This window comes from Rana temporaria, chromosome 5, assembly GCF_905171775.1.
Source record: "Rana temporaria chromosome 5, aRanTem1.1, whole genome shotgun sequence".
Taxonomy (NCBI): domain Eukaryota; kingdom Metazoa; phylum Chordata; class Amphibia; order Anura; family Ranidae; genus Rana; species Rana temporaria.
Window position 1 is genome coordinate 52,098,853 of NC_053493.1, and position 15,590 is coordinate 52,114,442.

Sequence of the window (15,590 nt, forward strand, 5' to 3'; positions counted from 1 at the left end):
ATCGAATATGCAAATGACCTAGATGTAAAGAAAAAGAACCAAGGTTTAGTCTTTTACTGCCGGTTCACACAGGGGCGGCTTCAAAGTTGCCCGACTGTCATCAGACTCTGAAGCCGCCCCGTACAGTGTGACTTCAGCATGACCTGCAAAACAACTTCTGTATAGAAGTCAATGCAAGTCGCTCCAAAGTCGCCCCCAAGTAGTACAGGAACCTTTTTCCAAGTCGGAGCAGCTTGAGTCGCTCCTATTAGGACAGTTGCATTGCAATTTATGGAGCGCAAATTGTCTGGCGGCCCCTATGTCAACCGGCACTAAGTGGTTAAACTGACCTCATTTACAGACAGAAGTTCATTCCTTTGATCTAAGAACTAAATGTTACTTTGTTTATAGTTATCGGGTGATGTTGAGATAAACTTGGCAGGCTGTCTTTTTTGGTCAGCTGTCAGAAGTGAGCAAAGAACTCTCTGCACTTGTTACAAAGAATCAGGGAATTTCTGTTTTAAGATCGGGAGGGGGTAGAATCGCAATTTCCATTCTTTAACGATTAATCGTGCAGCTCTAATTAATTTATATACAGTGGTATCTCCGTTTACGAGCATAATTCGTTCCAGGAGAATGCTCGTAATCCAAAGAACTCGCATATCAAAGCGAGTTTCCCCATTGGAGCCAATGGAAATGAAAATAATTAGTTCTGCATTGACCTCAATGGGATGCAATACCGCATGCGGCCGGAGAGCCTCAAAAAACGACCGGAAACCACAAGTCAGCTGACCTTGGAAAATGTTGGAAAGGTTCGGAAACTGTTTATTTCCGTGTCTTTCGGAGCATTGCCAAACGGCGCAGATAGGCTGCGATCGTCGCTGTTCGGCTCTGCTCGGCTCCAGCACCCCCGCACCTCAGGCCAAATGCGGTACTGCAGGCCCTATTAGGTTGAATTCTGCTCGTCTTGTAAGATAACACTCGCAAACCGAGTCAGATTTTTTTTTTCTTTCTAAAGTTGCTCGCAAATCAAAACGCTTGTTAACCGCATTACTCTTAAACCGAGAATCCTCTGTATATATACACACACACACACACACACACAGAGTATGCTTTGGGTGGGGGGGGGGAGCGTTGGATTTATTGCCTCTTTGTAAGTATTCAGAAGAAAGGAGAGTAAGTGACAGAAGATCTGCCTGTGTGTGTGAGAGACACGGCTGGTTTCCTGTGTGTGTGTGTGTGTGTGTGTGTGTGTGTGTGTGTGTGTGAGACACGGCTGGTTTCCTGTGTGTGAGACACGGCTGGTTTCCTGTGTGTGAGACACGGCTGGTTTCCTGTGTGTGAGACACGGCTGGTTTCCTGTGTGTGAGACACGGCTGGTTTCCTGTGTGTGTGTGAGAGACACGGCTGGTTTCCTGTGTGTGTGTGTGTGAGAGACACGACTGGTTTCCTGTGTGTGTGTGTGTGTGTGTGAGAGACACGACTGGTTTCCTGTGTGTGTGAGAGACACGACTGGTTTCCTGTGTGTGTGAGAGACACGACTGGTTTCCTGTGTGTGTGAGAGACACGACTGGTTTCCTGTGTGTGTGAGAGACACGACTGGTTTCCTGTGTGTGTGAGAGACACGACTGGTTTCCTGTGTGTGTGAGAGACACGACTGGTTTCCTGTGTGTGTGTGAGAGACACGACTGGTTTCCTGTGTGTGTGTGTGTGTGAGAGACACGGCTGGTTTCCTGTGTGTGTGTGTGAGAGACACGACTGGTTTCCTGTGTGTGTGTGTGTGTGTGTGTGTGTGTGACACGAGAGACACGACTGGTTTCCTGTGTGTGTGTGTGTGTGTGAGAGACACGACTGGTTTCCTGTGTGTGTGTGTGTGAGAGACACGACTGGTTTCCTGTGTGTGTGTGTGTGAGAGACACGACTGGTTTCCTGTGTGTGTGTGTGTGAGAGACACGGCTGGTTTCCTGTGTGTGTGTGTGTGAGAGACACGGCTGGTTTCCTGTGTGTGAGAGACACGGCTGGTTTCCTGTGTGTGTGTGTGTGTGTGTGTGAGAGACACGGCTGGTTTCCTGTGTGTGTGTGAGAGACACGGCTGGTTTCCTGTGTGTGTGTGTGTGTGAGAGACACGGCTGGTTTCCTGTGTGTGTGTGTGTGTGTGTGAGAGACACGGCTGGTTTCCTGTGTGTGTGTGAGAGACACGGCTGGTTTCCTGTGTGTGTGTGTGTGTGAGAGACACGACTGGTTTCCTGTGTGTGTGTGTGTGTGTGTGTGAGAGACACGACTGGTTTCCTGTGTGTGTGAGAGACACGACTGGTTTCCTGTGTGTGTGAGAGACACGACTGGTTTCCTGTGTGTGTGAGAGACACGACTGGTTTCCTGTGTGTGTGAGAGACACGACTGGTTTCCTGTGTGTGTGAGAGACACGACTGGTTTCCTGTGTGTGTGAGAGACACGACTGGTTTCCTGTGTGTGTGTGAGAGACACGACTGGTTTCCTGTGTGTGTGTGTGTGTGTGAGAGACACGGCTGGTTTCCTGTGTGTGTGTGTGAGAGACACGACTGGTTTCCTGTGTGTGTGTGTGTGTGTGTGTGTGTGTGTGTGTGTGTGTGTGACACGAGAGACACGACTGGTTTCCTGTGTGTGTGTGTGTGTGAGAGACACGGCTGGTTTCCTGTGTGTGTGTGTGTGTGAGAGACACGGCTGGTTTCCTGTGTGTGTGTGTGTGAGACACGGCTGGTTTCCTGTGTGTGTGAGAGACACGGCTGGTTTCCTGTGTGTGTGTGTGAGAGACACGGCTGGTTTCCTGTGTGTGTGTGTGAGAGACACGGCTGGTTTCCTGTGTGTGTGTGTGAGAGACACGGCTGGTTTCCTGTGTGTGTGTGTGTGTGTGAGAGACACGGCTGGTTTCCTGTGTGTGTGTGAGAGACACGGCTGGTTTCCTGTGTGTGTGTGAGAGACACGGCTGGTTTCCTGTGTGTGTGTGTGTGTGTGTGAGAGACACGGCTGGTTTCCTGTGTGTGTGTGTGTGTGTGTGTGTGAGAGACACGGCTGGTTTCCTGTGTGAGAGACACGGCTGGTTTCGTGTGTGTGTGTGTGTGAGAGAGAGAGACACGGCTGGTTTCCTGTGTGTGTGAGAGACAGGGCTGGTTTCCTGTGTGTGTGAGAGACACGGCTGGTTTCCTGTGTGTGTGTGTGTGTGAGACACGGCTGGTTTCCTGTGTGTGTGTGTGTGTGTGTGTGTGAGAGACACGGCTGGTTTCCTGTGTGTGTGTGTGAGAGACACGGCTGGTTTCCTGTGTGTGTGTGTGTGTGTGTGTGTGAGAGACACGGCTGGTTTCCTGTGTGTGTGTGTGAGAGACACGGCTGGTTTCCTGTGTGTGTGTGTGTGTGTGTGTGTGTGTGAGAGACACGGCTGGTTTCCTGTGTGTGTGTGTGAGAGAGACACGGCTGGTTTCCTGTGTGTGTGTGTGTGTGTGAGAGAGAGAGAGAGACACGGCTGGTTTCCTGTGTGTGTGAGAGACACGGCTGGTTTCCTGTGTGTGTGTGTGTGTGTGTGTGAGAGACACGGCTGGTTTCCTGTGTGTGTGTGTGTGTGTGTGTGTGTGTGTGTGTGAGAGACACGGCTGGTTTCCTGTGTGTGTGTGAGAGACACGGCTGGTTTCCTGTGTGTGTGAGAGAGACACGGCTGGTTTCCTGTGTGTGTGAGAGAGACATGGCTGGTTTCCTGTGTGTGTGTGTGAGACACGGCTGGTTTCCTGTGTGTGTGTGTGTGTGTGAGACACGGCTGGTTTCCTGTGTGTGTGAGAGACACGGCTGGTTTCCTGTGTGTGTGTGTGTGTGTGTGAGAGACACGGCTGGTTTCCTGTGTGTGTGTGTGTGAGACACACGGCTGGTTTCCTGTGTGTGTGAGAGAGACACACGGCTGGTTTCCTGTGTGTGTGTGTGTGTGTGTGTGTGTGTGAGACGGCTTGTTTCCTGTGTGTGTGTGTGTGTGTGAGAGACACGGCTGGTTTCCTGTGTGTGTGAGAGACACGGCTGGTTTCCTGTGTGTGTGAGAGACACGGCTGGTTTCCTGTGTGTGTGAGAGACACGGCTGGTTTCCTGTGTGTGTGAGAGACACGGCTGGTTTCCTGTGTGTGTGAGAGACACGGCTGGTTTCCTGTGTGTTGTCCTTGACAGAAAGCGTATGTCATAAATCCATAGTCCATGGGATGACCCGACTGATCTATAGTTTGTTTGGAAGCTGTAACTATGTAGCAGTCATCTTGATTATCATTCTAGTTATTGATTGGTGTTTTTTTATCTATGATTTAGCTTTAAAATGCCAAAAGAAAATCTGCACTGCTGCAATGTCCTAAAACAGCCCCCAGGGATGACCACTGCTCCAATGCCGGTCACAAGAGCTCGTCTAGCTCAATACAAACAGTAAAAATCAAAGAACGAAGCTGTACTTCACCGATATCCCACTGGTAAAGATGGCCATACATGGGTCAATTGTTTTCCACTCGACCAGCGGATTAAATGGAAAAAAATTACCCGATTTCCCCATCCATACATTCAAGGTGGATGGGGGAACTGCCACGCTGTCAGAATACACAGATCAGCACTGCAGCCTATTGCCTTCAGGTCTGATTGAGCGGCCTTTACACGACAGGGCAGTTAAACAAATTTCGACCAGTGACCACAGATGGATCGACATTTGTCAAGTCCCTGTTGAACCAGCTGGATTGGATCCATATATGACCAGCTTAAGTTTATTGTGTATAGCTGGTTGTAGACACCCTTAGGCCACACCTCTCTAACAGGTTTCACCTATGCTATGGACATAAAATATTGCAACAATCGCCATTTTATTCTCTAGATTCTCTGCTAAAAAATATATATATATATATATAATGTTTGGGGGGGTTCTAAGTAATTTCGAGCAAAAAATACACCAAATGTCAGAAATAGGCTCAGTCAGGATAAACTAGAATTACTATTCAATCTATTAAAAAAAAATCTTCAAGCATTTTTCATGTTGGAAAATGCAGCAAAAAGCATGATGTGTTTGGTGTGAAAATATTTAAAGGCTTGCCATGTGTGGTGCCAGTTGCGACTTTAGATCACAAAAGCTTGTGGGCTACAAATTGCCTGTAAATGACATCAAGATCAAAGACTGCATCATAATAATGTAGCTGTAAATGATAATAGACCTCCTATACCACGTAAGTCTCACACATCCACTTTTTGTTTATTTTGCAGATTCATATCTCTCCTGTAAGGTCCGGCCTGCTCACACATTCAATGAGCGCTTTTTGGTGGTAAGTAATGAAGAGGGAAACCTTTGTAAATTTTACTAAAGATCTGCATATGAAAATTAACTTAAAATGAGCTTAAAAGAAAAGTATTCTTTTCTATTGTATTTTTTGATTCATACTTGCCTATCTGTCCCCCAGCGCTTCTAACACTGAGAACCGAGCGATCAAAACACTGCTGATTGCTCGGTTCTTAGAGCTCCCCGATCAGAGAGCTGCTGACTGTCAGTCTCTCTCTCTGTTTTGCCCCTCCTCGCTCACTGGAGCGCTGGGCTGTGGAGGGGGCGAGAATGACCAGCTCAGGCTCTCAGCAGCCTGAGCCGGGTGCCGGTCCAGGGATCTGGGAGGATCCCGACTCCATAGTCAAGATGGCACCCGTGCCTGGACTGACTCTGTGACATCAGCGACATCAGCAGAGAGCGGACTTCAGCCCACTCTCTGCTGAAAATGGGTCACAGGAGTGCTAAACAAATGTTGGCTGTACTTCTCCTTTCAAAGTATATACTGTATTTATTGGCGTATGACACTCACTTTTTTACCCTGAAAATAGAGGGTAAACTGTGCCTGCGTGTTATACACAGGGGGCTGTGGAAAGTTTTTTTTCCTGAAACCTCCCTCTTAAACCGGAGGTTCACCCTAAAAAACATCTATGTACCATCCCATCAAGCATACTAGCGTCAGCTACAGTATGCCTTTTTTTTTTTGCGCTGTATTTACCGTTTATTCCCTTTGTTTCGTTTCAGACTCCCGCGGGGAGTAGGCGTTCCTATGAAGAGGGGAACATGATTGACGTCCGGCTATGGCGGGTTCCGAAAATAGCCGGACTAGGTCTCGGCTCTTCACGGCGCTATACGGCGCCTGCGCACGGACTAGGAGCTGACTGCACAGGCGCCATATACAGCTGAGTCCTATTTCGGCTATTTTCGGAACGCGTGACGCGCCATAGCCGGACGTCAATCATGTTCCCCTCTTCATAGGAACGCCTACTCCCCGCGGGAGTCTGAAAAGAAACTGCAGGATTAAACGGTAAATACAGCGCAAAAAAAAAAAGGCATACTGTAACTGACGCTAGTATGCTGGACGGGATGGTATATAATTCTTTTAGGGTGAACCTCCGCTTTAAAGTTAGGGTGAGTGTTATACGCCTGTGCGTCTTATATGCCGATAAATACGGTATAAAGTCAATGCACTTAAAATGTTTGAGTTTTCCATGCTTTCAATGCTAATTATGGAGGGTGAATCTACCCAGCAGGGATACAGAAATCGGGGCTGTCGATAGGAGGGTTCCACCGGGCCTTTTGTAGGGGGTCTGGGCACACAGGGTGGCCCAGACAGCAGGGATGTTGGTGCAGCTGGTAGGAGGGACAATTGCAGAAGGATGCACTGTGTCTGTGTCCCTCCCTCCAGCAGCTGAAAGCCGGTTTCTCTCTCTCACCTGCTGGCTTTTGGCTGCTGGAGGGAGAGACATAGGACAAAGTTCTGTAATTGTCCCACTGCACCGACAACACCCCCCCCCCCCCCACTCTTTTTTTCTGCCCACATCTGATGCCCAGGGCCCCCCCTCACACCAGTGCAGTTAGTTTCTGGTCAGTTTCCGGTGACTGGAACTGACTGTATTGGTGCAGAAAAAAACTGCATCTGGTGTGAACTGGCACTTAAAGATTTCTAACTTTTTTCTTCACTTTCTGTCTCGGCAACAATATCTTCAGGTCAATTTTCCAGACTAGAATTATAAAGACCTGAAAGATTCTAATTCTCCCCTGATGCACCCCAAACTAAGGAGAGAAAAAAACATGAACCCCCAAATATTGTAAGTCCTTTCCTGTGTGTTTATATTCAGCAGGTCCCAGTCTAGGTTTCTCCACTCGTCACAAGTGACATGCTGCTGCAGTAAGACCAATAGTGAAGCCAAATATAAAGACCCATTCAAGCTGGGGAGCGGAGATCTGAAGAATCTTTATGAAGACATCAAAAAGGTGATTTGCTGGTGTTCTGCTTGATCTCCTCAATCCAATTGCAGTAAACTGTTATGAAGGTGATGTTTGATTATATGGCAGCATGGGGGCTCAGTGGTTTCCCTGTGACACTGTGTGCTGTGCTTGACCCAACCATGAGCACAGATTTTCTGTGTTCGAGTTTTTATGGTATGGTGTGTGTGTGTGTGTGTGTGTGTGTGTGTGTGTGTGTGTTGGTATGACACCCGGTTCACACTGAATGCTGCTTTGAAATCACGCTATTTAGCACAATTTCAAAGCCGCCGGTCAGTGTGATTTTATGTGTGGCTTGCTGACATTTGTGTAACTTCACGATAACAGATGCAGGCCTGTCTTATAGCACCATGGGCCCCTGACAAACACATGCACTGGGGACCCTACTAGCCCTCCCAAGTTACACACCTACCTACGAATTAAAGTATAAATAGACGATAGAATTAAACTTATATTTATTAGTACTTTTAATAAAAATCGATTTGAAACAATAAAGAAGGCAGCAGTACAGGGGGTTCAGGAGGGCACAATACTAAGATAAGGAGGGCACAGTACAGGTTCCGGGACATGGCCATCCCAGGTAGTTCATGGCAAAGAAACATCGGCACATGTGCAGTGGCTTTTTACTGGATTAAAGGCTTTTATTGTTTTTTACATTTATCGGAGTGGGGCTGTCCATACCTTTTTGCTTCCATTTATCCATTATTTTCTGGCTCATGCTTTCTAAGAGCTTCTGGGTTCCACGGGCCCTCCCGTTACATGACTTACCCCCCCTTCCTGGCAAACTCTTATGAGCGTGAGAAAGGGGAACTGTGCATGATGTCTTAACCCAAGGCCAATGACCAGACAAGAAACAGGAAGTGGGCTGTATAAGGTATTTACTGGCAGAAAAAAAAACGTTTTACTATCCAAAGTTAAAACAACAAGGGCAGAATATTTAATAGATGGAAAGTTGAATACAGTGACTGGAGGTCCTCTTTAAGATGCATTCTCTTGTCTCAAGTATAGGAGCTGCTCGGAGCAACCCAGGAGCTGAAGGACATGTGCGAGTATTATTTTGATGGGAAAGGGAAAGCATTGAGACCGATGCTGGTTGTGTTGATGGCACGAGCGTGTAACACACATCATAACAACTGTCGGTAAGTTAACAATTCGTTATCTTGAATGGCTTTGTGTTTGTTTTGAGGTTCGTTCACACGGGGCTTGACAAATTTGCTATGAATCTAGGAGCCAGCTAAAGTTGGGAGCTAGTTTTTTTTTCTTTTAATAAACAAAGCTTTATTGCTATACGACACTGCGCTGCTTTAACTGACAATTGCGCGGGCATGCAACACTGTACAAATGACATTTATATCATTTTTTATATATAGCGGGACTGAGATTGTACGGCGGGCATTCTGACACTGACATCACACTGACAGTGACAAGTGCTAATAATATGCTGTCACTGTACTAATGACAATAGGTAGGAATGAGTTAATATCTGGGACAATCAAAGGGTTAGCTGTGTGCCTAAAGAGTGTATTGTAACTGCACTAATTACCATTTTACTAAGGGATGTGTCGGCTTTTGTCTCTGTGCTTTTCAGGAAGACAAAAACCGGCACACTCATGCTGTCAGTAGAGAGGTCTGTGTTGTTTACAACACGGATCTCTTTCCTGACACTCGCTCCGATGATCAGTTGGTCCCATCCATGAATCATTGGCCGGACCGGGTAATTGGCATGTAAGGGAGCCAGTGAGAACACAGCCGGGTGGACCTGTGCATGTGCGCCCCCTACCTGGAAATGTAAAATCACTAATTGCTCACACCTGGTGCTAACAGTGAATGGGTTGAGAAAAGGCCAGGTGCCAGAATGCCGTCCTGACGCCTGGGATTTGTCAAGCCCTGCGTTCACACCAGAATCGTTGGACAAAATGCTTTGTTTTCTATGTTGTGCACTGGAAAAGGTACTGCATGCAGCATTTGCTATGTCAAGTGCTAATTTCAAACAATGTATGTGTCTCTAAGGCGTATCTATAGCCATTTTTAAATAGGGCATTGATTATTTATCTTTTATTCTTTCTGCTGTCTATATTCGTTGGGAAGATTTCCTTTCTCCTTCTGTCCTGAGGACACAATATGAAGTACCAGCATTTTTTCTTCTGGCTGCCTCTCTGTTTTAAAACCAAATTCCCACATTTTTGGATATTTAATGAGTTAAAAAAAAGTTGGTGATAGTAAAGTCTTTCTGTCTTTCTGTCTTTCTTTCTGTCTTTCTGTCTTTCTTTCTGTCTTTCTGTCTTTCTGTCTTTCTTTCTGTCTTTCTTTCTGTCTTTCTGTCTTTCTTTCTTTCTTTCTTTCTTTCTTTCTTTCTTTCTTTCTTTCTTTCTTTCTCAAAAAAACAAACGTTATACTTGCCCTCTCTGTGTAGTGGTTTTGCACAAAACAGCCCAGATCCTCCTCATCTTCGGTCCCTCTTTAGCGCTTCTGGCCCATCCCTCTCTCCTCATTGGTTCACTGGCTTTGACAGCAGCGGGAGCCAATGGCACGTGGCTGCTATCTCAGCCAATGAGAGAAAGTCCTGGGCAGCCGAGTCTGTCATGCAACATCGCTCATGTAAATATTAGGTGTCTGAGGTGGGCTGCTGCACACAGAAGGCTTTTTATCTTAATACATAGAATGCATTAAGATAAAAAACCTTCTACCATTACAGCCAATCTTACCTTTACATTTCCTAAAGTGTGGTGAGCATACCACTGGTGCTACCATAATCCCCTGGGTGGCAGGTGACAGCCCTTGGAATGTAAAAAAAAAATGGTGACTGGATGTATCTCATAGTACAGGAAACCCCAGTCTTTCCTTCCACTGTGATATACATTAGCAGAGTAGCCTGGTATTTAGATCTTGGGGAGGTAGTTCATGGCAAAGAGACATCAGCACAGAGCCCTAAAGGGCAAGGAGAGATTTGACACATGGGTAGAAGAGTGGTTTGCAACCTCAATAGATATTGACAATGAAGATTACAGGTAACATTTGGTCACAGCAACCGTCATGATTATGGTGCAGTAAAAGTATTTGGTATGGGAAAAACTGATCTAATGCACAGTTGTACTTTTACAAAGTTCCTTATCTTGTATATAAGTGTAGCAGTACCCCCGGAAGGGCTGCCAAGTGTTGTGGTTTGTCTGTCACCCTGCCCATCCCTGCATTCACTCTCAGACACTCCGACATAAAGCAGTCAGTGAACTCATTGAGGGGAATAACTTGAATGGGGATGGGAGATATGGGATGCCCAGCATGGATAATCAGCAATTGGTTTTGGGACAACTATTTACACTCCCTATACATAATCATTCAGCGTTGTCCTGCACACTCTGGCTTTGAAGCCTATCACTCCTCCTGCACATCACTTGCTGCAGACTGTTCCGCTAGTCACCTCCAGCACATCACTTGGTTCCCAGGTTTAGCTGGCACATATTGTTAGTTAGGCCTGACACTTGCTCAGTCAGGCCTCAGTAACCACCCTTTGCAGGCTGAAACCGTAGGCCCCAATGGTGTAGCAGAGAAGAATGATGGTCCTTGTACTAGCTGTCCTAATTATGGCTACTGATCCCAGTCAGCCCTCTTCAGGCCCCGCCAGCCCTCCTGGCTGCAGCTGACTCTTTATACTGCCCCTCTGGTTCTGCACCCGTCTTTGACTGCAAGCTTCCAGTCCTCCCATGCGTGCCTCCCCAGTTCTTCTGACTGTGCCTCACTCACCAGCCCTCCTGGCTACGACTAGTGGTCCTCCCTGGAGTCTCTCAGCAGTGCACTCTCCCATTGTCCTCTCCTTGCTCTATCTTGTGCCTCCGGTCCAGGACTTTTTCACGTGCTGAAAGTGGTCCCGACTGCACTTGAGCCAAGGCCCAAAGTCACCCCCCCCCCCCCCCAGACTGGGGAGCTCCCTCAAAGCCCCTGACAGCCTCAGCACTCTCTTACTCCAGCTCTTCCACCTGACAACTCCCCCCACCCTGGGTTGACCCTGGGTATTTGAGGAGACCTGTCCTCTATCAATCCAAGTTGGGGATTGGTCAGGGCTCCCCAGAACACCCTAGGTGACTCCACCTCCCCTCCATCCTCTCTTTCCAGAAAGCACTAGAATCTTCTGGAAAGTGATATGTGTCCTAGTGAGTCACCCATCACTACTCTGAGCCACTCCCAACCCATAATGAAAACAAACAGGCCTAGCAACTAGCCAGGCCTGCTTTATATGTACCTATCCTTTCTAGCACACTACTAGAGGGTGCTACATAAGGAAAGATTCTTTATACAGAAATTAAATACTGAAGCGTCCGGTCACTTTGCCAGCAAAGGGTTGATTTACTAAAACTGGAGAGTGCAAAATCTGGTGCAGTCCTGCATAGAAATCAATCAGCTTCCAGGTGTTTTGGTGAAGCTTAACTGATCAAGCTGAAGTTGGACTGTTGGACTCTGATTGGTTACCATGCACAGCTTCACCAGATCTTGCACTCTCCAGTTTTAGTAAATCAACCCTTTGCTGGCAAAGTGACCGGACGCTTCAGTATTTAATTTCTGTATAAAGAATCTTTCCTTATGTAGCACCCTCTAGTAGTGTGCTAGAAAGGATCAAGTAAATCAACCCCAAAGTGTCTCAGCGCTTTTTATCCCACCTTTAAGTTTGGCGCCACTGCTGTCAATGCAGCCTTTTTAGAGGTAAACTTAAACAGTGATTTCATCCTCCACTATCTTCCAGACTGATCTCATTGAGTGAATGTTCTCTGTTTTCTGTACAGGGAGATGCACCCAGCCCAGCGCTCCATTGCCGTTATTGCTGAGATGATCCACACCGCTAGTTTAGTACATGATGATGTCATTGATGGTTCTAATTCCCGGAGAGGAAAGAAGACGGTCAATCAGATATGGGGAGAAAGAAAGGTGAGACGTGTTCTGATGTATTATGAGTTTAAACACCAGACAGTAATTGCAAATCTAACCGCTAGGTACACAGCACTGGTCTTTTACTATTGCTGGAGAATTCATTTTGAAGAAAGGATAAAATGAACAGATATTAGATTATGTCATTTTTCTTTCGATCAACTACGTGGTTGAAAGAGAGAGAATTGCTTGACTTTACCCCATAAACACAATCGGCTTTGATGGGGGAATCGCTCCCACTGTGCCATTGTATTCTGACAGCGGGTGGTTTCCCCACCATCAGAATACAATGATTACTGCTGCTGGCTATACCTCTAACGATATTGCACAGAGCAGTTGCTTACCTCCTCTTCTAAAGTCCCCCGCTGGCGCTCTGTGCTCCTCCTCACCTGGGTGTTCCCCATAGCAAGCCTTGTGCTATTGGGCTACATGTGCAGGTGTGCTGCTGAGCTGTGCTGTGTGAGTCTATAGGCACACACAGTGCAGCTTGGCCATGCCCTCCACTTTCTCCTCACAGGATGTTATTGACAGCAGCGCCTCCTGCTGCTGCCTGGGAGAAGAAGATAGAAGAGCAGGGCTGCAGTCAGGCACAGCGCTGAATGAATAGAGGACTCCCCTTCTTTTTGTTTACCTTGGTGCAGAGAATGCTTGAAGGTAAAAAGCTTTTTTGCCTTTAGAACTCCTTTAACCACTTGCTTACTGGGCACATATACCCCCCTCCTGCCCAGGTGAAATTTCAGCTTCCGGCACTGCGTCGCTTTAACTGACAATTGCGCGGTCGTGCGACGTGGCTCCCAAACAAAATTGACGTCCTTTTTTTTTTTCCACAAATAGAGCTTTCTTTTGGTGGTATTTGATCACCTCTGCGGTTTTTATTTTTTGCGCTATAAACAAAAAAAAGCAACAATTTAAAAAAAAAAATCAATATTTTTTACTTGTTGCTATAATAAATAGCCTAATTTTTTTTTCCAATTTTTTTTTTTTTCTCAGTTTAGGTTGATACGTATTCTACATATTTTTGGTAAAAAAAAATCGCAATAAGCGCTTACAAAATATGGGACAGAATTATTATTATCATTATTATTATTATTATTTTATTTATTTTTTTACTAGTAATGGCGGCGATCTGCGATTTTTTTTTTTTTTTTTTTTTTTTTCATTGGGACTGCGACATTATGGCGGACACATCGGACACTTTTGACACATTTTTGGCGCCATTCACATTTATACAGACAGCGATCAGTGCGATAAATATGCACTAATTACTGTATAAATGTGACTGGCATTCAAGGGGTTAACACAAGGGGGTGAGGAAGGGGTTAAATGTGTGCCTGTATTGTGTTCTCACTGTGTGTGGAGGGGGGGTGACTGGGGGAGGTGACCGATCTATGTCCCTATGTACAAGGGACACAGATCGGTCTCCTCTCTCCCCTGACAGGACGTGGAGCTCTGTGTTTACACACAGAGCTCCACGTCCCTGCTGTCACCGCCGATCGCGGGTACCTGGCGGACATCGCGACCGCCAGGCACGCGCATCGGCATCTCGGGGACGCGCGCGCGACCCCCAGTGGCCGGAGGAATCCTTGACGTCCTGTTGGATATTCAGAGCCACCGTGAGGCCGTCATTTGATGATGGCCCGGGGCTCAAGTGGTTAAGTATTGCTTGAGTTCAAGGGAGTAAAACCCCGTACACACGATCCAAAAATTGTACGAAAAATGCAGCTTTCGAATCGGATCGTTGGTACAGAGCTTTCGAGAGCCGATCATGACAGTTCATCCGATATTATTCTATCAGACATGCATGAAAATCTTTCTCGTACGAATTTCGTTTTAATCAGTACAGCTGTTGTTCGAAAATACAATATAAATGCATTACAACACATGACATCACTTCCGAATTTTTATTCTGTCGTACGAGAATTTTCGTGACTTTAGTAAACTCTTTAGATCTGAGATTAGCATGCAAAAAAAAAAATTGACGATCATTCGTCCGATAATCTCACCATGTGCATAAGTGTCAGAGGACGAAGATTGCTAGGTGTACTCCATTCAAATATCAAGGGATGAGTAACTATGAATGAAGATTAGACTAACAATGGAGCGTCCCTTCTCTGTATCAACCAGTCAAGCAAGACTTTCAAGTAAATTAAAAAAAAAAAACTGATTGTTATTCGCGATATCTCCAATTTTGCTTGTGTCTTTTGGTCTTCACAACAATTTTGGCAAGGATAGTGTTAATCAGAAGAGATGTTTCATTTTTCTGCCACTTCTAACGTAACCTTGTGTTTTTAAGGCTGTCCTTGCTGGAGACTACATACTGTCGGCAGCTTCTGTGGCCTTGGCAAAAATTGGTAACGCCACTGTAATCTCCGTGTTATCTCAGGTCATTGAAGATTTGGTACGGGGTAAGTCTGATCTACATTTGATTTTAACTGGAGGGAGGTGTTAGGGAGAGGGCTGTGTTTATTTTATATATATGTATGTTATTTTATATATATGTATGTGTGTGTGTGTGTGTGTGTGTGTGTGTGTGTATATGTATATGTGTGTATGTGTGTGTGTGTGTGTATATATATATATATATATATATATATATATATATATATATATATATATATATATATATATATATATGATGGGGATTAGAATTAGATTCTCTATTTGTCACGTTTACCATAGTCATCGAATGTAAAAGAAAACAAAGCAACAATCTTCCAAATGGGACACTGGTTCTTGTGACCCTGGTGACTCCCAGATATTCCTTTACTTTAGAGGAATTTCCTCTCACTTCCTGTTTTTAACTACAGGACAGGAAGTGAAGGGAAATCTCCCCAATGGGGAGGTAGATATGTTAGGGGGAAAAAAACCAAAGGGGTCAACTCTATCCAAAATGAAAGAAAAAAGTTTAGTTCTACATTGAAGCAGAGGTCCGCCCAAATAATAAAATAGGAAACTTCTACCTCTCCTCGAGTCCAGCGATGTCTGCACTACAGCTGATGTTTCCATCAGCTGTCGGGGGCTGCCGCTATTGTGGGTAAGGGAACTCTGCAGTGTAGCCTTACGGCTTGTATGTCAGTCCATGCATGAGATACAGTGGGCGCGTGCCCACGAGCTACCCGCGATCGCTGTTCAGACAGGGGACAATACTGAGATCTGCTGTTCCTAGTAATCGGGAACAGCGATTTCCGTGTTGTCCCAGTAAACTCATCGCCCACACAGTTGGAACACCCCCCTTGATCGCCTTCTAGTGTTAACCCCTTTCTTGCCAGTGTCATTTATACATTGATCAGTGCATTTTTTTTTTTTTTTTTTTTTTAAGCACTGATCACTGTAATAATGTCACTGGTCCCCAAAGTGTCAAGGGGTCAGATTTGTCTGCCACAAAGTCACAGTCCCGCTAAAAATCACA

The 15,590-nt window shown here is 45.9% G+C and overlaps 1 protein-coding gene across 4 annotated transcripts in view; it reads left to right on the forward strand.

Annotated features, from left to right (window-relative positions):
- The window catches only part of PDSS1 (decaprenyl diphosphate synthase subunit 1), a 32,163-nt gene that overhangs the window by 2,789 nt on the left and 13,784 nt on the right, over positions 1–15,590 (forward strand). For 2 of the 4 annotated variants that reach the window (XM_040352550.1, XM_040352552.1), the window contains exons 2-6: positions 5,224–5,282; positions 7,117–7,252; positions 8,273–8,403; positions 12,040–12,181; positions 14,475–14,586. In XM_040352550.1, the coding sequence (XP_040208484.1) occupies positions 5,224–5,282; positions 7,117–7,252; positions 8,273–8,403; positions 12,040–12,181; positions 14,475–14,586 (580 nt within the window). The remainder of the gene's footprint in view (positions 1–5,223; positions 5,283–7,116; positions 7,253–8,272; positions 8,404–12,039; positions 12,182–14,474; positions 14,587–15,590) is intronic. The other 2 variants (XM_040352551.1, XM_040352553.1) reach the window with 1 other exon arrangement.